Source organism: Balaenoptera ricei, chromosome 19 (assembly GCF_028023285.1).
Source record: "Balaenoptera ricei isolate mBalRic1 chromosome 19, mBalRic1.hap2, whole genome shotgun sequence".
Lineage (NCBI taxonomy): Eukaryota > Metazoa > Chordata > Mammalia > Artiodactyla > Balaenopteridae > Balaenoptera > Balaenoptera ricei.
Window position 1 is genome coordinate 6,503,540 of NC_082657.1, and position 25,412 is coordinate 6,528,951.

Sequence of the window (25,412 nt, forward strand, 5' to 3'; positions counted from 1 at the left end):
TGGTTCTTCTTTGCCCGCTGCATCTGGCCCCTGCAGCCAGCCCACCTCCTCCCCACTCACAGTAGCTCGTCTAACAGGGCTGCCTCCACAGGGTGTCAGGTCCACCCGTGATTTTGTAGTTGCCACGGCAACGCGGTAGCCTCGCTAAAGTAGCTGTTCCCAGATGGCGGCCTCAATGTGGTCTGTTTCATCAGGGCTGCCTCATCGTGGTTGCCATTCCAACCTGGCTGTCCCCATCACCCAGCCCCAGGTGACTAAGCCCTACAGGAGGAGGAAGGCGGGGCTACAGACTCAAGAAGGACAGACATATGGGAGTCCAAGACAAGACTATGATCTTCTCATTGATAACTCGGGAAAGGGAAACATGTTGGGGGAGGTCCGGGTTAGGAGTCAGCAGCCAATTATCTTGGCAGGTGGAAGAGAGAGCTTCACTGCGGCACTGTCGGGGGAAAACAGAAAAGGGTGGTAAAAATGCTTGTCCCACAGCCACCCGCCCCTGCCCCCGGCCCTCCGCCCACTGGATTCGCTTGACCAGCATGGGGAGCAGGTTTTCCCTTCATCACCTAGCTCGGCACCTGGTCAACCCAACTCCATAGAGCCCTGATTCCTGTAGTTTTGAACCCAAAACTGGGACGTTCTGATTACGGAGCAGCTGCTGGAGACCAGCCGTCACTGGAATCCTGAAGTAGGGATATTTCTGAGCGGATTCAATGGTTGATGAGGGGGACGGCAGAACCCTAGGAATCATCAGTAGGTCGGCCTGGCAGATCAGTGCTTCAGAATGACAGGGAGTGCTCCCTCTGGACGCTTTGCTAAGGGTCTGCAGCCCCTTCTGTCTACTGGGCTGCCATCAGAGCCAGGGAGGGACTCTGGAAGCCCCTATGAACGTCAGTCGCCTCTGAGGGACTTGGTTAGTGGCCTCCCCACGAGTCTTGGCTGGTGGATGCTTGTTGGACCGAAGCCCAAGGCGGCAGATGCAAGGAAGAGCATTCTGGGTAGAGGGAAAAGCATGTGCAAAGTCCCAGGAGCAGGAGAAGGCACAACCAGTTTGTCCAACCGCCAAGTGCTCGGTGTGGCTGGAAAATGGGGGCGCTTGAGGCTGGAGAGGGGCTGGGGGTGGCAGAGGCAGGACCATGACCCCAGGAGGAAGGGTTCCGGGGCTGCCGGGAGCCCTGGGAGGGCTGTGAGCAGGTCAACTGTGGATATGGGCCAGGCACCCTCTAGGGCCAGGAGGTGGAACCGGAGAGAGAGACTGGAGGCCCTGAGGCCCGAGAGGAGGCTGGGGCAGAATTCAGGAAGGAGGACAGATGAGCCTGGGGCTGTGGGGCAGAGAGGTGGGGACAGGAGGGGGACAGGGACAGGCTTTGGAGGGGGCTCATTTTTCGGGGCTCCCACAGCCCCCCGTCCTCTGCCGCTACGCATGTTGGTTTCAGTGCTGTGCCACACACCTCCCCAGGCACACTGGAAGCCTTAGCGATCATTTGCTAAGTTCGTCTCGCCCTCATCCACCTCTTATTTGTCCTTCAGCTCCTTTGGAAAACCTCAGACTCCTGCCCAGGCCGGGTCAGGCGCTCCCCTTCCCCCACCCCTACAATACCCTGTGCTGCCTTCCCTCCCCCACGTGTCGCCCTGAAACGTCCTGCTGGGGTCTGAATCGGCTTCCCAATCATACTCGCAGAGGGCGCGGGTCTGCTCAGCCCCGGCCTCCGTTAGCTTGGTAAAGGGAGTGGGTGAGGGTCGGGCAGGCGCAGCACTGGGGCCCGCCCCGTGCTCACTTCGGACTTCCAGCTTGCACTCGGCCAGGGCCTCCCCCAGCTCGTTGACGGCCCGACACGTGTAAGTCCCCGAGTCGAAGGAGGACGGGCGGCGGATGTTCAGCGTCAGGACCCCCAGGTAGTTGTTCGTCAGGTACTTGGGATCTCCGCTGATTTCCACATTGTTCTTCATCCAGACCACCTTGGGCTGTTGAGGAGAGTGGGAGAGGAAGCCATGTGACAGAGGGTCCCCTGGGAGATGGCAGAATGGGCCTTGGGAGGCAGATTTGGGTTCTCCTTTTGGCTGTGCCACCTCCTAATTTTGACTGGCTGACCTGGGATGAGTCGCTTCTCCTCTCTGACCCTCAGTCTCCTCTTCGGTAAGAGGAAGAGCCCGCTCCTTGTGGCGGCCCATAGGGCCCTGCACGATTTGGCCCCATTACTCCTCTGCCCTCACTTCCCACCCCCTCCTTCCATCTGCTGCACCCACACGGGCTGCCTTACTGTCCCTCAGACACAGGCAGGCTCCCACCTCAGGACCCGGCACTGGCTCCTGCCTTTTCCAATACTGCTCTTCCCTCCTCTTTTCACCTAACCAGTGGGTGCCTATCTTTCCGGTCTCAGTTCCCCTGTCACTTCCCGGGTCCTAGACTGGAACAGGAATGCCCACGTTACACTCTCACAACTGCCTGCATTTCCCTAGCACACTCACCACCCTTTATAATTTTATAGTCATTTGTGTGACTTCGGATGAATGGCGGTCTCCCCCAACAGACGGGAACTCCTTGTTCAAATCACCAGCACATAGAAAGCCTCTGAAAACGTGTGTTGAATGAATGAATGCATGATGTAAATAAATGAAGCGAATGAATGAACTGAATAAATGAATGGATTGGTAGGGAAATAAATGAGCGGAATGAATGAATGGATGGAGTTAGTGAATAAAGCAGTAGACAGCGGTGATGGTGGAAGTGAAGGAAAGAATCCACGGGATGCCTACAGGAGCTGAGGCTAAAAATTGGCAAAATGTGTCAAAAGGGCCAGGCAGTCAATATTTTAGGCTTTTTGGGCTCTGTGGTCTCTGGGTCATGGACCACACGCAAACCATTAACGTGAAAGCAAAATAACAAAAAAGAAAAAGAAAAAAACGTTTTAAAAATTATTTATCCCCTTGTGGTCCAGTGGTTAGGACTCGGCAGTTTCACTGCCAGGGCCCGGGTTCAATCCCTCGTTGGGGAACTAAGATCCCACAAGCCACGTGGCACAGCCAAAAAAAATAAAATCTTAGAGAAACCGGTGGCAGGCGGATTTGGTCCGAGGGCTGTAGTTCGCCAGCCGCTGGTCTACGTGGGTCTTTGGAGTTCAAGGTTGCAAGTGTCCACATTCCCAGACAGCAGTCTGGAAACCAGATAGGGCAGGAAGACGCCAAGGAGCCCTGCAGGTTTAGACCCCCTCCGCCCCAAAGATTTCTGTTTTTGAGGGAAGTCAGAGTGTAGTGAGCTGAGACTTGGGCTCTGGTTAGAGCAGAGAGACAGGAAGTGGGTTAAAAGTGAGCAAATCCCACGAGCAGAGAGATAACTCAGGGAGGAAGAGCCCGTGTGGCGGGCAGGCAATGGGGCTTCACCTTGGTGAAGATTTCCCTACAGGGTTACACATTACACACATTGCGCGCGCACACACACACACACACACACACACACACACACACACACGGCACCTTCGGGTAGCCTCTGACGGCGCAGTTGAGAGCTGTAGCGTAACCAGCCACGACTACCCGGTCAGGTAGAGGCGTCAGGAACTTGGGAGGCGTTCGGAAGTCATGCTCCTTGTACTTAGGCATTTTGAAGGTGGCACCTGGGGGAGGGGTGACACACCTGTAAGGGGACAGATCCTGACTGTCCCCGGACCACCTCTCCTCCAGCACCAGGTGCCATCAACTTTGAGTCCAGGGAGGGAGACTGTATATAAAATAGATAACCAACAAGGACCTATTGTATAGCACAGGGAACTCTACTCAATATTCTGTAATAACCTATATGGGAAAAGAATCTGAAAAAGAATGGATATATGTATATGTATAACTAAATTACTTTGCTGTACACCTGAAACTAACACAACATTGTAAATCAACTATACTCCAATAAAAAAAATTTAAAAAAACCGAGAGAGAGGGGGCACTGGGGCTGGCCCCCTCGGAGCGGTGGCAGTGGCCATACCTGTCTTGAGGATCCAGGCCGTGTTCTTGGAGACGCCAGGCAAGTCACTGAGCCCACAGATGTTCTCGCTGTAAACTCGGAAATAGTATTCGTTGCCCATGATGAGGTCTGACACGGTGCAGGAGGTTTGCCGGTTGTGTTCGTAGACGTTGAACCACTCCTACGGCATGGGGGATGGGGAGGGGCCGGGAGAGTCAGGGACACAGACCCAAGCAGGCGCCTCGCTCATAAAACCCACCGTTCCCCAGCAGCTCTGTTCACAATGGCCGGAAGGTGGGAACAACCCAGGTGCCCATCAGTGGATGAATGGACAAGCAAAACGTGGTCCATTCAAACCAGGGACTGGTAGGGGAATTCCCTGGTGGTCCAGTGGTTAGGACCCCACGCTTCCACTGCAGGGGGCACAGGTTCGATCCCTGGTCGGGGAAATAAGATCCTGCAAGCCGCACTGCGCAGCCAAAAACAAAAATCAAACAAAAAACCAGGGCCTAGCACTCAGCCATGAAAAGGGCTGAAGCACGGATACCTGCGACAATGTGGATGAACCTGGAAAACATGGTGCTGAGTGAAAGGAGCCAGACACAAAAGGCCACATAGTGTGTGACTGTGTCCGTAAGAAATGTCCAGGAGGGCCAATCCACAGGGCCAGGAAGCAGATGGGGGGTTGCCAGGGACGGCGTGGGAGGGAAAGGGCAGTGGCTGCTTCATGGACGAGGGGTTTCCTTTTGAGGTGATGAAAATGTCTTGGAACTAAATAGGGTGTTGCACAACACTGGGAAGGTGTGAAATGCCACTTGAAAATGGTTAATGCTAAATTTGGCTAGATGAATTTTACCTCAATAAAAAAGAAAGAAAAAGAAAACCTAGGGCTTCCCTGGTGGCGGAGTGGTTGAGAATCTGCCTGCCAATGCAGGGGACACGGGTTCAAGCCCTGGTCTGGGAAGATCCCACGTGCCGCGGAGCAACTAAGCCCGTCAGCCACAACTACTGAGCCTGCGCGTCTGGAGCCTGTGCTCCGCAACAAGAGAGGCCGCGACGGTGAGAGGCCCGCGCACCGCGATGAAGAGTGGCCCCCGCTTGCCTCAATTAGAGAAAGCCCTCGCACAGAAACGAAGACCCAACACACCCAAATATAAATAAATAAATAAATAAAAATTAAAAATAAAAGAAAACCTATTAAAGAGTTCCCTGGTGGCCTAGGGATTAGGATTCCAGGCTTTCACTACTGGGCCCAGGTTCAATCCCTGGTCGGGGAAATGAGATCCCTCAAGCCACCTGGCACCGCCAAAAAAAAAAAAGAAAAAAAATCTATTATGCACCAAATCTCAGCCAAAAGGCTTTCCTCCCTGTCCCGGCCCATTCTCCCACATTTCCCGGTGCCTCAGTTTCCCCAGCTGGGAAATGGGAACAACACACCTGCTCTGACAATCTGGCCAGCTTTTCTCCCCGCAAGCCCACTCCAGCCCGGGCCCCGCTGGTCTCTCACCATGGTTTTCTTGTCGGCTTTCTGGATGAAATACCCGGTGACCTCACTGTTGCCGTCATCCTTGGGGGGTTTCCAGTCCACCAGCGCGTTGCTGCCCCACACCTCCTTCACCATCACCTTCTCCGGTGGCCCTGCCTTTTCTGGAAGATGGGGGGCGTGTTGTAAGTCACCCCAAGCATCCCTAAACGTCCAGTGCCTCACCTCCTCTCCCCTGTCCATCCCCACACCCTCTGATCTCTCTTAGGCTTTTTCCCACTCCGCTTTCCTCCCCTTCTGCCCCACGGCCACCTCACACCCTCCCGGGCTCCAGTCTCTCCACTTTCCCCTGTCCTGGGTCCTCCCATCTCCTCCCCTCCCCCCTCATCGCCGCCTCCTCCATCCCCTCCCGGCCTGCGGGCCGCGCACCCACGACCCGGATGTGGATGGTGGCCGTGTCCTTCATGTTCTCGATCTGCACGCTGAGCTCGTACTCCCCGGAGTCTGAGCGGGCAGCCTGGCGCACGAAGAACACTGTGTCCAAGTCGCTGGTGCGCACGTGCACGCGGGAGGTGTCTATGGGCGCCCCGCCCTTCGTCCACACCACATGCGGCCTCGGCTTTCCCTGTGCGGGGAGGCGGGGAGGGCGGCGAGGTTAGCCCGGGTCTCGCCCGCAGAAGCTGACCCCTCACCTCTGCCCCACCCCCCCGACCCCAGCTCGACGCACCTGGAAGGGAATGACGAGGTTAATTTGCTCCCCCACTTTGCGGATGTAAGTCTGGCGGAGGTGGCGGGGCAGCCGGATCTTGGGTTGCTCTGAGGGCACAAACCCAGGGAGGGGCTCAGCGCCGGGCCGAGGAACTCGACGGAGGGACAGACAGACCAGGGGCGATGAGGTTGTCGCGGGAGGCCCTAATGATGACTCCAACTTGGTCTTTAGGAGAGCAGAGTCGGGGGTCAGGAGTCCTCACCCACAATCTCCTGGATGGTGACCGGCTGGGCCAGGGTGACCGGCTGGCTGCGCCCGGCGATGTTGACCCCAACGACGCGGAAGGTGATTCTGGCTCCCGTGGGGAGGTTCTTGACAGTGAAGCCACAGCGCTCCACCAGCTCCGTGTTAGCAGGGATCCACTCGTCAGCTACGAGAGAGGAGCGAGGCTGGGGACCTTCCTTCAAGACCTTCCTAGGTGCCCCTCCGTTTGTGTCCTTTCAGCGCCTAGGGCCCCACCGCAATGAATAGCTGCAACGGACATTTCTTGAGCATTTCTTGAGCATTTCTTATGACCAGGTTGGAGCTAATTAATGTTGGCTCATTAACTCCTGCCTCCATTCTGTTATCCCCATTTTAGAGACGAGGAAACTGAGGCTCAGAGAGGGTAAGGGATTGGGGGTGGTAGTTACAGACAGCTCCTCGGATTTCCTGCTTGAAAATGGGTGCTTTTCCATCGTGGTTTTATTGCCATGGGTTGGTGAACCAATGTGAGTCAGACCAACAATCAACAGGGTGAACTCTAACAAAAGTATAATAGGTTCTGAAAGACAGATTGGGGAGGGGTGGGCAAGGGTAGGAACTGGGTAAAGAGCGCTGGGAAGAGAAAAGGAAGAAATTGACCAGAGACCACCCGTCCATCATTTACATGCATCCCCAAATTCTGTCATCACTGTATCCCGTCAAAATGGAAACTGTTTTCGCCATTTTTAGATGAGGAAACTGAGGCTTTAGAGGCTTGCCCAAGGTCACACAGTTACAAAGTGAAGGGACAGGATTGGAACCCACATCTGTCTGACTTAAAGCCTGGGATACAGTGTCAAAATGATCTTGTCTGTCTCCCCAGTGAGAGGACCATGTCGGAGATATCCCCAGAGCCGGGGCACTGGGCCTGGCATGGACTCAGTGCTCAATACGTGTTTGTTCCGTGGAGGATTGAGAGTGGGATGTGTGGAAATATGGATAGGTGGATGGACAGACAGATGGAGAAACAATGCATAATTAGACGGTTGGATGGTCATATAGGCAAACGGATGGATGGAAAGAAGGGAGGGAGGGAAGAAACATAGTGGTGAAGCGATAGATATATGGATGAAAAAAATGTTACTGGATGGATGGATAGTTAAATGATCCAAAAAATTTTCAGATGGATAGAGAGATGGTTGGATGGATGACTGGGTGGGCAACTGGAAAAAAAGAAGGAAAGAAGGGAGGGAGGGAGGGAGAAATAAGAGGTGAAAAAGAAGGAAGGAAAAGAAGGAAGGAAGGAAGGAAGGAAGGAAGGATACATGGATGGAAGGATGGATGGATGGATGGATGAAAGATTGGTTGGATGGTTAGATGAATGGATAACTAGACAGAACAGAGGAGGAGCAAAGTAGGTAGTAGATAAATACTTGGATGGATGGATAAAAAGGTATCACTGTATGGAGGATGGGTGTAGCGGAGGGAGGAAGGGAGCGGGGAGGGAGAGAGGGAGGGAGGGAGGACAAGCTGGTCACTGGGGGCCTGGCTTGACCCATCCCATCCCAGGGATTCAGGCAAGCGCAGACAGAAGGGCAGTTCGCTATGGCAGAGATCTGTCCCTGCACTGCCCTATTTGCAGTCCTCTGGACCGGACACCCACTGGGACTCTGTGTGTGCCACTGCCCCCCAGCAGGCCAGACGGGGTAACTCACAGCCCTCCACGCAGTACTCCACCAGGTACCCATCGATGCCACCTGCCCCAATCCTATCTGGGGGCCGCCACTTGAGGGTGGTGGTGGTGTCTGTCACGTCCTCCACTGTCAGGTGCTGGGGTTCACTTGTGGGCGCTGTAAGAATCCACGGAAAGGGGAGGTGGGGTAAATGAGGGCTCAGGGGTCAGAGCTGGAGTCACTGGTCAGGAAAGGGATCAATATGGTGGGCCAAAGGTCAGGGAGCAAGGATGTGGTATCACGGGTCATTAAAACAAGATCTCAAGGAATCGTGAGGTCTCCAAGGGCAGGGATAGGTGTCTGTGTGGTAGGTCAGAGGTCAATGACATATTCGGGGGACAGCATGGAGTCTAGGATCATAGAGGTCGGTGGCTGTTGTACGGGGTCAGGAAGAGGTCAGGAGGATGCGTGGGGCTGGGGGGTCAATGTTTTGAGTTGTTGGATGTGAGGGGACAGAAGTCAGCAGAGTCAAGGGAGTAAAGGCCAGGGTGTAGGGTTAGAGATCAGTGACGGGCAGGCCATGGGTCAGAGGTGGACGGGGGCTCGGTGGGGGTGCAGAGAGGAATCACCAATAGGCAAGAAGGGCTTGGTGTTGACGCTGGGCTGGGAGACCCCAATGGCGTTGACAGCAAAGACCCGCATCTCGTAGAGGATGCCCTCGATCATATTGGTGGACTCATAAGTGGTCTCCGGGAAGACCTCGAAGTTCAGCTTCATCCAGCGCTGAGAGCCCTTCTTCTTCCGCTCCAGGAGGTACCCTGGAGGCCCCCACAAGCGGAGAGAAGTGGGAAGTCATGGGGAGGCCTGGGGTCCCAGGTCAGTTGGGGCAGTCAAAGGCACATCAAAAGGTCACATGACTCAGAGAGGTCTGAGGCCGTGAATCTTGAGTTGATCTCAGGGTCACAGAGCAGTCAGAGGTCACCCGTCATGGGGTCAGGGATCAAGAAGGGCCACAGGTCATGAATCAGGGCATAAGGAGTCACAGAAAATCCTAGGCTGTTAGCCAAAGTGAGGATTCCCAGGTTGCTGGGGAGTGAAGAATGATAGGGAAGGCAAAAGGGACTGTGAGATATTGAAGACGGAAAACCGAGTTTCCGAGGGTGGTCACTGAGGATGCTAAGGGCTCTTGGAGGTCAAGGAGAAGTCAGGGGACAGGGGAGGTCAGAGGTCATGAGCACCGTGGCACACGGGCACTCACCGGTGACCGGCTGTCCCCCGTCATACTTGGGGGGCTCCCAGACTAGGGTGGCCCAGTCTTCTCCAACCGATGTGACACGCACAGCCTCCGGGGGGTCTGGGACATCTGGGGAAGGGGAGGCAGGGTGGTCAGAGGGCACCTCATGGCCTCAGGGAACCACCCCCTGGCTCAGCCCCCTTGCTCCCCTCTGCTCACCCACAACCTGCAAGAAGATGGAGGCCATGTCCTCGCCGACGGGGTTGGTGACCTTGATGGTGTAGTGGCCCTGGTCAGCTCGTTCTGCGCTCTCAATTACGAAGCTGCTGGTGTCTGCCCGCTTGTCGATGCGGACCCTGCCCTCGGTGCCTGAGAACACCTGAACACAGCCCACCAGATGGCCTTTTTCTACCCCTCTCAAAAGCCAGACCGGCCTCCACCCCTCCCCTGCCCGACAGTCTCCAATGGCTCCCCGTGACCACACGACGCACAGGCTGTGGACCCAGCACGAGAGGACCTGCTGGGTCTGCCCCCAGCCTCATCAACCCCCTGCCACTGCCCTCCTTGCCTTCCAGACACCACCCTTCATTAAAAACACCAGCCTGTCTCATCCCCAAGATTTTGCAAAGCTGATCACCAGGGCATGCAATGCCCTGACCCACTTCTCTATCTGCTATACCGTTACCCATCCTTTAGAACCCACCCAGAAGTCGCCTCCTCTGGAAAGCACTCCTGGATGCCCTCAGCTGAAAGTGACAGCCCACTTTGTCTGCTATGACAGAATCCTCATAGCTTCTGGTACCTCCCTTTCTCTCAGCCCTGATCACCCTGAACTGTGACTGTTTGGGCACGTGTCTGCCTCTCTCCAAAAGAGAAGGCTCCAGGAAGGCAGGGGCTGCATCTGATTCATGGCTGTATCCTCAATGCCTATGCAAGAGCCTGACATACAGGAAACAGCAGGGGGTGTTTGCTGAGTGAAGGAATGAATGAAGATTGAGTCAAGTCTATCCGTTTTACAGAAGAGGAAACTGAAGCCCAGAGGAGAGAAGAAAAATTGAACTGTTCCAGGGCCTGGAACATACAAGATGAAAATATTTGTTGGATGGATGGATGGATAAGTGGATTGATTCATGGATAAATGGACAAATGGATTAATTACTGGATGAATTCATTAATCAATCAATGAACTGGTGAATGGAAAGATGGTTAGATGGATGAATTGATGGATGGCTGGATTGATTGATTGACTAATGGGTTAATGGATGGATGGATGAATGGATGGAGGACTCATCATGTGCTAGGCCAGAAGCATGTGATGAACAAATACAATCTCCAATCTTCACAACAACCCTCTGAAGAAGGAATCAAATTCCTCATTTTACAGACAATGAAACTGAAGGTCAGAGAGGGAAACCAGCTTGCCTGAAGTCACCCAGCAGAGCTGAGAGGGAGAAGTCAGGGCACGGGGGAAGCTCCACATACCTCGTCCTCCTTCATCCAGGTGGCGACAGGAGGGGGCTCCCCTGTGATGGACACGTCCAGCCTCAGCTTGTTTCCAGCCACAACCACGACTGAATTTTCTGAGGTCTTCCCCGAGAAGTCCAGGTGGATCTTTGGTGGCTCTGGTGGCAGAGGAGAGATTCTGGGGAACTTGGGAGTGGGCAGCTGGGCCCTCCCGATCCCCTTCAGAGGATCTCCTGAGAAGCTGGGTTCCAACAGCCACAGAGAACCAGCGGTCCAGGTCCCCTGCCCCTTCGCCCTCAGACCCAGGAGTCCAGGCCCCCAGCCTAAGGACCACAGCAGCCTCTGGTCCTTACCTTGCTTGGGGACGTACTCCACCGTGATTTCTGGAGGACAAAGAAGACTGATGGTTAGGTCTATGGGGCCCCTTATCCCACCCTCACACCCCATCACCCTGGGACCTGGGGGGTTGGGAGGTGGATTCAGGCCCATGACTGTCCCTCCCCCCACAAGCACCTGCTGTCACCCCCAGCGTACAGTTAGGGAAACTTAATCCTGAAGGGGGTTGGGGTCTGGGAGGGTGGATGCTGTGGCACCCAGGGGGAGAACAAGGAGGTGTCCTCACCCAGGAATTTGAGTTTGGCCGAGAGGGACAGGGCAGAGCCGTCGGGCACAAATGTGTAGTCTCCCTCATCCTCAGGGTGGACATCGTCAATCACCAGTCTGTGGAACCTAAGGGGAGTGGGGGGGTGCAGGGCAAAGGTCAGGCCAGGTCGCCCTGGGGACCACCACGGAGAAACACGCTCCTCAATGCGGTCCCCGTGCTCAATGCAATGCTAGTGCCTGGGCCCACATCTCGCTCTGCCCCTTACTAGCTGTGTGGCCTTGGGCAAGTCACTTAACCTCTCTGTGCCTCCGTTTCTTCACCTATAAAATAGAGGTAATGTTCACAATCTACAAGGGGGTTGTTGTAAGGCATTTAGAAGACTCCCTGGCACCTGGTAAGTGCCCTGTAAAGCATTAAGATTAGTTCTCGGCATTATTGACACCATCAGCAGGCAGGGGCCTTACACAGAACCCAGAAAAAGTCTACGTCTGCCAAGAGCTATTATCAGGAAATCCACGGGGGCACGATGTTCTGCTGGCATCACAGTGGTTCTCGGCATTCTGCAGATTACCAGGTGTTTATCTCAGGTGTCCATATGCTACGCTTGGAATTCCAGCCCCGTTTCCCTAGCTAGGTGGCCTCCCCGCCAAAGTTGACTCTTTGCAAATATAGTCACAAGTTTCCCGTCCTGTAGCCGTGACCCTTGCAAAGAGACCTTGCCGCCTGTGACCTCCTTTGCCCCATAGGATATAGTGGAAGTGACACTGGGACAGCACTCAGCCCAGCCCTCAGAGGCCCTCTTCGCTTCTGCTCTCTCTCGGGACACCTGTGTCGGCCACGTGAATATGCCAGGACCGGCCTCCTGGGGAATGAGGCGTCCCACAGACCAGAGTGGAGGCAGCCCAGGTGACCCAGATGAGGGCCTGAGGGAGCCCAGGAAGATGGCCATCTGAGATCAGCCAGCCTCCAACCAACCCTGAGACTCACAGTGAAATAAACCCTTGTGTTTTATTGTTGTTGTTTGTTTTGTTTTTTCGCAGTCCTGCATGGTTTGTGGGATCTTAGTTCCCCGACCGGGGATTGAACCCAGGCCATGGCAGTGAGAACAGAGTCCTAACCACTGGACCGCCAGAGAATTCCCTAAACCCTTGTTCTTTTAAACCACAGAGTCTGCAGACCACGTCCGCAGTCCACTCCGTACCTCCCGACGTGGGTTATGGTGATCCTCTTGCTGGGCCGCACCTCGACCCCATTCTTGTACCACTTGCCCGTGACCTTCTCATCGGACACCTCACACTTGAACACGGCCTGTTCTGAGGCCTTCACCATCACATCTGCGATGTCCTGCAGGACCTCCAGCTGTTTCTCTGGATGGGGAGGGAAGGAGAGGGGGCCATCAAACTGCGGTCAGTCCACAAAGATTGGCGAACACCCATTATGGGCCAAGCAGTGTCCCAGGTTCTGGGATTCTGGCCGTGAAACAACCCAGAAACAATCTGCGGGCCTCGTGAGCTCACGTTCTAGTGGGGAGACAGGCAGTGAATGGGAAACACATAAACCAATAACTAGAGGGAATGATGAGGCCTGAGGGATGATGGCAGGGAGGCCGCAGAAGGTTCCCAGGTAGAGGGCACAGCATGTGCAAAGGCCCTGCAGAGGAAAGCAGGCTTGTTGGTTTGGGAAACAGCCAGCAGGCTGGTGCGGAGTGAGCAAGGCAGATGTGGGAGATGGCACAGGCAGGACACATCCCATGGGCCACGGAGAGCGCTTTGCGTTGACTCTGAGTGAGGTGGAAACCGCTGGAGGGTGTTGGGAACATGGCTGGGGTCTGACTTACACTTTTTTTTATTTTAGTTTTTTAAATAAAACAATGCACTTGTATGGCTTAAAAATAAAATGATAAGAGGATGTAGATATAGAGCGGGAAATCTCTCACCCAACCACTTCCAGTCGCACCAGTCTCGATCCCTTCTCCAAAGACACTATAGCCAGTTCATAGCCAGAAAAGCAAAGACGTACATACAGTTCATTCCCTTCTTTCTTTCTCTTTCTTCCTTCCTTCCTCCCTCTTCTTTCCTTCCTTCCTTCCTTCCTTTCTTTCTTTCCTTCTTTCCTTCCGTCCTCCCTCCCTCCTTCCCTTGCTGCCTCTCTTTCCCCTCCATACAAATAGTGGCATATTTGCTTCTTCACCTAACAATATATCTTGGAAACCCTTCCAAGTCACTAACTAAAAATTGTCCTCTTTTATGGCTACAGAGGGAACTACCATCATTTATCTGGCCTATCAATGACTCGGGCTTTTTTTTTTTTTTTTTTTTTTTTTTACTTTTTATATTGAAAATATTACAGACTCACAGGAGTTTGTAAAAATAGTACATAGAAAAAAAGGGGGGGAAAATAGCACGTAGAGTCCCATGTACCCTTCACCCAGCTCCCCCAATGGTGACATCTCTCGTAACTGTAGTCCACTATCCAAACCAACATGGGTCCAGTCCTGTGAACTAGACCACAGAATGTGTTCAGTTTTCACCATCTGACATTTTGCAAGGATCACTCTGGCTGGAGTCGGGGTTGAGGCACAAGTGTAGAAACAGAGAGAGCAGTGAAGAGACTATTGCATCAGTTCAGGGTATGAGGGGGATGGAGACCTGGGCCAGGTGAGGGCAATGGAGGTGGAGAGAAGTGGTGAGAGTCAGGATATCCTTTGAAGGTGGAGCCACCGGGATTTGCTGGTGAATCAAATGTAGGGTATGAGGCAAAGAAGGAGTCAGGGACAGCTCCAAGATTTGGGGCTTGGGCAACTTCGAGCGGCGTGTTGAAGCATGTGCAGTGCAGCTCCCTGCCCCACCGGGAGGCCCCCTACCTTCCACGATGAGCTCCGCCTCACACTGGCCGCCGTTGGTCATGACCTGGTAGTGACCACTATCCTCCAGGGTCACATCCGAGTAGATGAGGATGTGACGCTTCCCATCCTTCTTTAAGCGGTACATGGCCTTGAAGGAATCCTCCCGCGTCAGTTCCACGCCATCTTTCATCCTGGGTGGAGGGGACAGGAAGGGGAGAAGTGAGGGGCCCGCTTAGGCCGGAGTCTGGATGTCAGAGGTGAGTGAGGGGCCAGACAGACAGTCCTGAGCAGGCACCAGGGGTCAGAAGGGAGATCACGAAAAGGAGGAGAGACAAAGGTTGACAGAGGCGTCTAGAATGGATGGATCACAGGTGGGGATTGGGGAGAGAAAGAGGAAGAAGAGGCCACAGGCTACAGGTCTCAGTTGGAGGTCAGGAGACACAAAAAAGGGTCATGGGGAGAGGTCAGAACATGGAGGACGTTCGGGGTCACAGAGAGATGTCAAATATTGTGGCCTCAGTAAATGGTGCTTCCCTGCTTGGGCCAGTCTTCCCACTTCACTTCTACCTCCTCATCATTCGAACCTCAACTCAATCATCACCTCCTCCAGGAAGCTTTCCCTGACCTCCTGAGTCCTTTTCTCCTATTAAAAAGTGGTTATAGCATCAGTTATTGCTCCTCTGCAATATCAATACTTGTCAAAATAGAACTTTGATATTTATTTGTGTGATGACTTTATTAATGCCTGTTTCCGTTTTCAACACACACACACACACACACACACACACTCCACCCCAGCAGTTTGCCAGATCATAAACTCCACAAGGGCAGGTGCCATGTTAATATATATTCTCTCCATTTTCTCTCCAATACATAGAAGAGTGCCACCACACAACAGGTGCTCAATAAACGCTTGTTGGATGGGGGAATAGATGTAAGAATGGACGAATGGATGGGTAGATGGGTGAGTGGGTGGACGGGTGGGTGGATGGATGGATGAATCAATGGGATGGGTGGGGAGATGATGGATGGATGGATGGGGGGCTGGGGAGATGGATGGATGGATACATGAATGAATGGTCAAAGGATGGATAATTGGTTGAATGGGTGAATAAATAACTTAAAGCATCAGAAATAGCAGGGATCAGGAAAAAGACCTGGAAGAGGATGGGATGGGGAGAGGTCAGAAGTTTCAGAAAGAGGTCATGGGTGAAGATCAGGATTTATAGAGAAAGACTGAGGTCTCCTGGAAACTACCAGTTAAAGGTCTGAAATCTTCAAGAGAGGTCCTGGGGCTTCCCTGGTGGCTCAGTGGTTAAGAGTCCGCCTGCCAATGCAGGTGACACGGGCTCGAGTCCTGGTCCTGGAAGATCCCATATGCCGCGGAGCAACTAAGCCCATGCACCACAACTACTGAGCCTGTGCCCCACAACTACTGAAGCCCACGGGCCTAGAGCCCGTGCTCCGTGACAAGAGAAGCCAGGGCAGTGAGAAGCCCACGCACTGCAAGGAAGAGTAGCCCCTGCTCGCCGCAACTAGAGAAAGCCCGCGCGCAGCAACGAAGACCCAATGCAGCCAAAAATAAATTAGTAAAATTAAATTAAAAAAAAAAAAAGAGAGAGAGGTCCTAAAGATCAAGGTTGAGGTAAAGACGCTGTGGGCATCTGTAGGGAGATCAGGGGTCAAAAGTCACTTACCACATGACTTGGGCACCCTCTTCTGACACCTCCACTGCCATTTCTACCCGGTCGCCCACAAACACCTGCTGGTCCTCGAGGGGTGTGATAATCAAGACTGGGGGTTCTGTGGGGTGCGGGGCAACAGGAGGTCAGTAGTTTCAGGATCCCCTCCAGAGCCCAACTCCCCAAGCTCACGCCCAAATCCCGGCCTCACCTCTGACGAAGACCTCAGTGAAACACTTCTCATCTTTGACGACGACCTCATAAGCAGCATCGTCCGCCAGTGTACACTTGTTGATGGTGAGAATTCGTTTCTTACCAACATTCTCAAACACGTGCCTGATGCAAAAGTCTCAGCTCAAGCCAGGGCATGGAGGAGATTCTGCATCCACCCATCTATCCTCAGGACAAGCCACTCCCTCTCAGAGACAAATTGTGTGGGAGGAGATCGATGGTCCAATTTCTAGTATTTAAGTAACCACAGCGGAAATACTAACCGTCCACCCATATCCGTCTTCTTCCATTCAGCAGTGACACACAGCGACCCACCTAGAGAACTACATTTCCCAGCCTCCTTTGCGGCTGGCGCGGGCCGCACCACTGAGCTTGGACCAACGGAACGTGAATGGATGTGATGGCATAACTGCTAGGTCATCTCTAATTTTGCGGCGCTTGTTCTAGACTTCTCTCCTTCCAGCTTCCTGTCTGATAGACACAGATGTGCCCATGACCCGCTTCAATCATGCAGATGAGGACAACACCACAAGAAATGGTGTAGCCAAAAAATACGGAACCTGCGTCTAGCTCAATCCGCCAGAAATACCTTTCTCTCTAAATTAATACGTTCTGGGGACTCTTTGTTACAGCAACTTAACCTGTATCTTAATTAACATAATTTTTTTTTAACATAATTTTTATCTTATCCAAAATGCTCGTGATGAGAAATTTAGAAAACACAGCCAAGGGGAAAATAATAAAAATAGAACCCATCCATAATTGTATCACCAAGAGATAACAGCTACAAATATTTTGGCCTCTCTCTTTCCAATCTTTTTATATCTAATCTATATGTAGATTAACATTTTGTGAAGCAGAGATAAGCACTATGCTTCTGCACATAACACTAATCTTGAACAGCTTCCCATGTTTAAATTTTTGAATATCTTTTTTAGTGACTGCACAGCACCTTAACATGGAATTGTATGTTTTGGTTATTTGACTTTTTGCTACAGCAGCAAATGCTCCAGTGAACGTCCTTGCAGCTAAATATGCATAACCATGATCATGCCCTTACGATAAATACCTAGACTTGCACAATCTAAAGGTTTTGGGGGGACTTCCCTGGTGGTCCAGCGGGTAAGACTCCGCTCTCCCAATGCAGGGGGCCTGGGTTCGATCCCTGGTCGGGGAACTAGATCCCGCATGCTGCAACTAAGACCTGGCACAGCCAAAACGAAATATTTTAAAATTAAATAAAGGCTTTTGAATACACTGCCCTTTTGGAGATTTGCCAATTTACATTCCCACCAATAACATGTGGACCTATTTCCCTATGTCTTCTCCAGCTCCATGTTTTATCCTTTTTTTGGGGGGTGGGGGGGCTGCACCCTGGCATGAGGCATTTATCATTTTGTAAAGTTTTTGCCCATCTGGAGAGCAGAAAGACCGTTGGTGGGTTTTTTTTGTTTGTTTGTTAATATTTATTTTATTTATTTATTTGGCTGCGCCGGGTCTTAGCTGTGGCATGCGGGATTTTTAGTTGCAGCATGTGGGATCTTTAGTTGTGGCATTCGGGATCTTAGTTCCCTGACCGGGGATCGAACTCGGGCCTCCTGCATTGGGAGCGCAGAGTCTTAACCACTGGGCCACCAGGGAAGTCCCAAGACCGTTGTTTTGAATTGTGTTATTATTATTGGTGGTGGTGGTTGTGTTTGCAAGGTTGAATATGTACTTAGTGAATTAGCTATTGGGTTTCTTCTAACTGAATTCCTGTTCTTCATCGCCTTTGTCTATTTTTCTACCGAGGTATTTGCACTTTTCATATGGATGAGGGAGCGCCCTTCCTGGGTTAAGAGTGGCCAGCCTTATTTCTGGACTCCCTCTCTGGGACTTGGATACCCCCCCAACCCGGGGACTGCCCCTCTCACATACTTGCTACTTGGTTTGATTTCCTGGCCGTTCTTGAACCACTTGAGGGGAAGGTCTGGGTTGCTAATCTCTACCACCAACTTGATCTTGTTGCCTCTGTCCACTTGGTAGGCTGGATCCAGCTTCTTCGTGAAGGCTGGAGATTGAGGGATGCAAGAGGGATGGAGCTGAGAGGTTCTCACTGCCTTGAGCTGTCAAGTCTCCCTCCCCAGACCACCAAGGTCAGAGAGCTTCCTATGAACTTGGAGGCCCCTGAGAACTGGCATCTCTATTACTCCTCAGATTAGGACCTCCAAAAGATAAGTCCAGGCTTCAAACATCAGATACCTACGATGCTGGAGTCCCTATGGGCAGGGCCCATCTCCCCTCAGACCAGCACTGACCTGAACCCTTCTTGACCTCGACCTTGGCCTTCTTGAGCCGCTTCAGCATGCCCCGGAGGTCAGTGATGCCATACTGGAAGGCAATCCTCTCATACTCGCTCTTCTTTGCCCCTTTCAGGAGCTCCCAAATCTCAGGCGGGATGCCTAGATCATCGTCATCTTTCTTCTTTTTCTTCTCCTCCTCAACCACCTGCCTGAAGGTGGGGAGAACAGGCCGGGGCCACCAGAGAGTGAGGCGGTGAGGGTCTCCCTCTGCCTTCTCCACCCACTTGCTGTGTCACTTTCTCTCTCTGGGTCTGTTATTCCTTATCCTGTCCCACCTGAACCATTGCCCCAGCCTCCTCCCTGGCCTCCTGACCTCATCTCATCCCTTCCGCTCCAGTTGGTTCCCCACTTGGCCCCAGAGGGCTATTTCTGCCCCCACATCAGATGCCACCCCTTCCCTGCTCAAAACTCCTCCATAGCTCCCCATTGCCCTCAGGAGGAAACCCCAGCAACTCAGCCTCAAAATCACAACCTCACCCTCTGTCCCATCAAACTCCCACCACTATCCAAACCACGCTACTTGCCTTTTCCTGAGCACTCTGGGCTCGCTCCTGCATCCCAGCCTTTGCACAACGTCTTTCCCTGCCTGGACGACCTATCTCCACCTGCTCTTCAATCCTACAAATGCTAGTACCGAAGTTCCCTCCTCCACGAGGCACCCCCTGTCCTGCCAGCAACATCAGTTGCCCTCACTCTGAGCTCTCACAAGGCCCTCGTGGGACCTTCTCTCTGACCACACTAAACCGTCTTGGTCTGTGTCTGTGTCGGCTGGACCAGACCCATCTTCCCAAGGCAATGAGTGACTCAATGTCAGGGAACCAGTCAAACTTCTCCCTGTCCCCTGATCAGGGCCTGGTAGACGGGAGGCCTCAGAAGATGTTTGATGAGTGAGAGAGAGTGAATCTCTGGAAAGAAGGAAGGAAGGGAAGGGAACAAAAGAAGGATAGATGAGTGGGTGAATTTGGGGGACATATGAATATCTGGATTGATGTACAGAGCATTAGGTGGGGAACTGGTAAATGGGTGGAGGGGTCCATGGATGGCTAAGCTGATGGATGAATGGGTCAATGGATGGGTGGGTTGGTAGGGGATGGGTGGCATTAAGATAGGTGGATGGGTTGATGGAGGATGGCTGGGTAAGTGGGTGGATTGATGAGTTGGTGGCAGATGGTTGGGTGAGCACAGTTGGGTGAATATGTTGATGGAAGATGCCTGGGAAGATGGTTGGCTGGGTAAAGACAAACAGATGAATGTATTAGTAAATGGAGTTGTTGGGGATTTGGTTATGGGGATAGTTGAGTGAGTAGAAGGATGGATCCGTGGACCAGCAGATAATGAATAAGTGAGTGACTGGACAAGCATCATGTAGAATAATATAAATTTGCCGATATTCAATCATTTTTTACCTACAGAATAGCAATTTCATATAGATGAGTCTAACAGAGAGCTATCTGGGAGGATGGGTGTGCCGTTGAAGAGGTGAACAGTTGACAGAGGAATGCCTGGCTAGATGGTGAGGTGGATGAGTAGATGGGTGGGATGTTGGACTCAGTTGAAAGAGAGATACAGGTGCAGATGGATACACAGGTGGGAAGGTGGATGCACGGTAGACAGATGGCTGGTGGAAAGGTGGACAGATGGGCGCCTCAATAGATGGGGAAGTGGATGATGCAGTAGGTGGGTGAAGGATGAATGAATGGGTGAATGAATGGGTGGCTAAGTGTAATGGCCGATGCATGGATGGACAAGTGGGAAGAGGGGGGTAGATGAATGGATATGTGGGCAGATGGATGGGCGGTGGGCAGGTAGGTGGATGGGTAGATCCGTAGATGGATAAATAGGTAGCTGGTTGCCTGAATAGATGAGTGGGCAGACTGATGAGTGGGTGGGTTGATTAGTAGATGGATAAATAGTAGCTGGTTGGATGGATGGATGAGTGGACAGCCAAGTGGATGGATGGATGGTTGGTTGGGGGAACAGGCGGATGAGTGGGTGAATTGGAGCCTGAGTGGACAGGAAAGTGGATTTGAGGGTGATGGGTTAAAGGGTGGGTAGGTAGGAGAATTGATGGGCAGACTGTTGGTTGGGTGGGGCTGTGGGTAGGGGTGTGGGTGAATGGGCGGATGGGTGAATGGACAGGTGGCTGGATGGGCAAGGAATGGGTAGATGGAGGGGAGGTAGAGTCCCAGGATGGCAGTGGGGAAGCAACGGGGGGCAGGGGGGCCTCACCCACCATCCTTCTCCTCCTTGAGCCCCCACCTCCCCTTTCTGTGCCAGGTGGGGGGGGGGGACTCACCTCTTCTTCAACAGGCCGCTGAAATCCAGCTCACCTTTGCCTTCCAGTGTCCTTTCACCCCTGTGGCCATTGAGAGGGAGTGTGAACCCCAAGGAGGTCCCGACCCTCAGACTCACCCTGGGTCCCCACTCCTTGCCCTCCCTGATCCTCCCCTTCTCCCACAGCTGCCCCTCCCAAGGGACACCCTCCCACAGTCCTTGGCACCAGGACATACTCCTGCCCCTCCCCAGGGTCCAGGGTCACTTACGAACGCTTGAAGCTTTCTAGAGTCTGCCCAGCGGCGTCCTGATGGGGCGCTGGGGAGAGGCAATGGGGGAAGGGAAGGTGAGCTCGGAGACAAGGCCTGATCTAAGACCAAGGGCGCCCACCCCGGGCCTGCACAACCCCCCCCCAGACCCCTTTTCCTCCATCTCTTGGGCCAGCACACCCTCTCACTTGGGCCTGGACACCCTCTGCTTGTGGACGCATTTCCCTAGCTGCCATGCACCACCCTCTCTCAGCGGCCTGTATCCCCCTCACACCTGGACCGGCTGGCCCTTCTGCCCGGGGCTAGGCAACCTCATTCCCTGTGCCCTCCATGTTTAAGTCCCCACACATCCTGGGCTGCAGATGCCCCAAAACCTGTACACCCTCAGAGTTCCATACACATGCTCCCAAATCTGTGTAACCTCCCATCCATCCTGTATACCCTCACCCTAAACCTGTCCACCCTTAGACCCCCCTGAAATAAACAGGAGACAATACAATGGAAATTATACTTTAAAAAACAAAAAACAAAAAAAAAAACCTGGGACACCCTCACTTCCCGAGCCCTTACTGACACTTTCTCAAGCTTGTACACTGTGACCCTGGAATCTACATAACTCACCTCCTAAGCTCCACGTGAACACCCCCAAACCCTGAACCTTTTCACCCCCAAATCTACACCTCCTCACCCTCTAAGCCGGTAGACTGTCTCCCCAATTTTGAAGAACCTGAGCCCTGCCTCTCTGCTCCATCTTCCGAAAACCTGTGCCCGCCTTATCCCCACATCAGTACACTCTCCCAACACCTGGCTGACAGATCCATCCCCCCAACCAGACCCAAGACCCCTGGCCCCCACCCCCGCCAGCGTACCCTCCACATCAATTTTGAAGGTACAGCTGTCGCAGATGTCCTTGGCTTTGACCTCGAGGCGGTAATCCCCGCGGTCACCCAGTACCACCTTCCCGATGTGCAGCTCCAAGGCGTATACCTGGGGGCCAGGCCAGGGGTATGGGTGCACATGACCGACCCCCAGTGCCACCCCACCTCCCCCAGAGCCCACCTCACAACTCTCTCTGAGTGCCCCCAGGAAGGGCCAGCTGTCTCTTCCCATGCCTGGACAATCTTGACCTCTGGGGGCCTGCGTCCCTGACCCTGAGAGCTCTCTGGGCACGCACACGCCGTGCCCAAGTGCACCCTGCCCTGGCCCAAACATTCTTCCCTCCTGCCCGGCACAACCTCTACCAAGGAGCTCCACACGACCTCCAGCCCTGGCCCACAAGCCCTCGAGTCCCCACAGTGTCCTCACATTGCTGGCAGGGTCGTGGGACTCCTTGAAGGAGAATCGGGCCCCACTCTTGCTGACCAGCTCCAGCCACTTCCCCTTGAACCACTTGATGGTTGGTTTGTCCGGCAGCTCTTTCCCGTTCAACTTGGCCAAGATCACGGCATCCTTTCCTGGGTAGGGGTGGAGGGGTGGGAGGGAATGGCCAGGCAGGAGTCATAAGACTCCACAGAGAGGACTGGGAAGCCGCGAGACCCCAGCCCCGCCTCCCTCAGACCCAGGAGCCCAGCCCCCCACCCGATCCTCCCCGAGGCACCCCTCACCAGCCTCCACCGACACAGAGTCTGGCTTCTTCAGGAAAATGCCGGTGGGCTCCTCAGTGGTGGGAGACTGGTCCTCAGGTGGGGCTTCTGCTCAGGAGACAGGATTAGGGGGTCTAAGGCCGGCCAGGGAGGGGGCGGCAGGCCACTTTGGGGGCGGGGTTGAGAGTGAACGAGGGACCCTCTGCTCAGCAGTCAAAGACCTTGGGGGCACAGTGGCTTCTCCTGACCTGGGAGAGATCACGCGTCATCCAGGTAGCTGCGTGACCAGGTTCCCCGCCCCTTTGGGCCTCAGTTTCCCCATCTGTGAACCGGATGGTCTTAAACGGGGCTTTGGGGTAGGAGAGGGTAGACTGGGGCGTTCAGAGCTGGGCAGGACTCGGGGATGAATCAGCCAGTTGCTGGGGGCTTGAAGGCCAGGCTGAGGGGCTAGGCTCTGTCCTGGAGGCACTGGGGAGCCACGGAGGGCTGTGAGCAGGGGAGGGCGGTCAGCACTGGAGCTGTGGGGACGGTGGACTAAAGGAGAGAGAGCGGGAAGGTGCAGAGGGGCCGGGGGGGGCTGGGGGATAAGGTGCCAGGTTCTGCCCGACCCTCTGGAACACCATCTCACCTTTGGGGGGCTCTGCAAGAGCCTCTTGAGGTGGCGCTTCCTTGGGAGCCGGTTTGGTGGCATCTTTGTCTGCGGGGGCACCTTTGGCCGCTGTGAGGCAGGAGATGTTCAAAGTTGAGCACCACGTGCTCAGCGTTCTCCTCTTCCAGAACCCAGGAATGCATGTCCCTGGGCCCCTCCTCCTTCAGAATCTGGAGTCCAGCAGTCCAGGTGTAAATTTATCTCTAATCCCAGAGTTTGTGAGATCCGGTTTCTCCTTGCCCCAGGCAGGCCATGCCCCATCTACCCAGGCCACCAGCCTCTGACCTTTTAGGACTTGGTGGTATAATTAGCTCTTCCCCTGGGCTGGAAACTGGATACTCGTGCTGACCACAGCATCTTTCACCCGCCCTGCCTGCTGGCGCCTGGCCCGCTGGGGCCCCAGCTGCAGCGAGGGGCTGGACCACCATCCCTCAGCCTGGCTGGTCTGGTGCCAGTGGACTGGACACCCCGGGAGGAGGGGTCCTCCCTGGGGGCTTGTGCCTCCTCTGTTCACTGCCTCATAGAGAGAAAGCCCCATCCCCATATAAAGAAATGCCTCCAGTCCCATTCAAAGAAGGGCCCCAAAACTACACATAAAGAAAGGCTCTCCAGCCTCTATATGGAGAAGGTCCCCTAATTCCTACACGGGGAAGCCCCAATTCCCATTGAAATGAGGTCCCCTCAACCTTGTACAGAGAAGTCTCTCCTCACCACACAGAGAGGAACCTCTAATATCTAGGCACACAAGGACCTCACTCCCCTGCCGCGAAAGGCCCCAATCCTCACTCAGAGAAGAGACCCCAGTCTCTTCCCAGAAGACCCCATCCCCAAATGTAGAGGACCCCAAACGCCCTGCAAAGACTCTGCAGTCTACAACCACAGGACTCCCATCCTCAACGAGAAAAAAGGGACACAAATTCATAATCAGAGAATCTCCATCTGCACTCAGAGATAAACCCCCAACTCCCTACAGAGAAAGGAACCCCTACCACCCCACAGGGAAGGGGAACCCCCCTCCCACCTAACACAAGTATGGGACCCTCCCATCCCACACAAGGAAGGGAGCTCCTCCCCACACAGAGAAGTCACCCCATTCTCCCAACCCCACAGAGGGAGAAGCCCCCAAACCCCATTCAGAAAACAGAATCGCATCTCCACATAGGGAGGAAGTCCCCAAATCCACCTGGTTTTTCCTCAGGCATGTCGGCGGATCTGCTCCCTCTCCTCTGACCGCAGCTGCGTCCCGATGGGCCTTAGGGAGGACAGGTGGGCCCCCGGGGGAGCCCTTTAAGGAGTCCAGAGACTCCCAGGAGGCCCTGGGAGGCATCAAACGCGCCACCCCACCCTCCCCTGCAGCCCCACATTCCGCCTGTGTGTTCTAAAGGGCGAGAAATAACAGCTGGACAAGGAGAGATGGCTGAATGCCAGGTCCCCAGGGAGGAGGGGCTGGGGTTCCGACACCTGGGTCCGAGGCAGGACGTGCCGGAGGCGGGGGACTCCCGGGTCTGAGGGAAGGGGGCCTGGGGGCCTGGACTCCTGGGTCCAGGTGCAAAAGGGACGTGGAGTCCAAATTTTTGGGTCCCAGAGAAAGAAGGATGAGGGCCTGGACTCTTGGGTCCTAGGCGGAGGGACAGTAAAGGACTGGGGTCTGAAGTGGGTGAGGGCTCTGAGCCAGAACTCCCGGCATGGGGGTTGAGGATGGTGGGGAAGACAGGGTCTAGAAAGCCATTCTTAGTATCTGCAAGTCAGGAGTTTTCGGGAAACCAGAGCCGGGAGGGAGGGTCCGGTTTCCCAGGGTAGGCAGGATGGCCGCGGGGGAGGCGGGGGGGGAGGTCTCTGTGCCCGCAGGGAGGGCACTGAGGGTCGGGGACTCCGGAGTCCCACCCCCGGGCGTGGGCATACATGATGGCTTGGGGCCCCGGCCACCTGGGACCCCGGATTGGCCGCGGCCCCTCCTGGGACCGCGCCCTGCGGGCTCCCCGCGATGGTTCCCGGAGCGGGCGCGGCGGGCACCGGAGGCGGGGGAGGGGGCGGGTGCCCCAGCTGGGGCGGGTGGGGAGACCGGGAAGGCCCTGGAGGGCTGCCCAGACATTGGCGCCCTTCCCGGCCGGGGTGCCTGTGGCTTTCCGAATGGGGGTAGTGGTGGCCGGACGCCGGGTGGGGGGAGGTGAAGGAGAT

At 54.3% G+C, this 25,412-nt stretch overlaps 1 protein-coding gene across 1 annotated transcript; it reads right to left on the reverse strand.

Moving 5' to 3' along the window:
- Window positions 1-309: 309 nt before the first annotated feature.
- MYBPC2 (myosin binding protein C2) lies at window positions 310-24,570 on the reverse strand. Its single transcript, XM_059905892.1, has 28 exons — window positions 24,418-24,570; window positions 23,214-23,303; window positions 22,607-22,693; window positions 22,308-22,456; window positions 21,872-21,989; window positions 21,003-21,051; window positions 20,756-20,815; window positions 18,415-18,608; window positions 18,035-18,167; window positions 16,098-16,222; window positions 15,902-16,007; window positions 14,223-14,395; window positions 12,561-12,726; window positions 11,378-11,484; window positions 11,109-11,138; window positions 10,774-10,913; window positions 9,511-9,670; window positions 9,316-9,420; window positions 8,687-8,875; window positions 8,100-8,234; window positions 6,404-6,571; window positions 6,160-6,248; window positions 5,862-6,057; window positions 5,457-5,596; window positions 3,971-4,130; window positions 3,472-3,608; window positions 1,776-1,962; window positions 310-439 (listed from the first exon to the last, which is right to left on the reverse strand). Exons 1-28 carry the CDS (start codon window positions 24,434-24,436, stop codon window positions 429-431), a joined length of 3,423 nt encoding a protein of 1,140 aa, XP_059761875.1. The 5' UTR covers window positions 24,437-24,570; the 3' UTR covers window positions 310-428.
- Window positions 24,571-25,412: the final 842 nt, after the last annotated feature.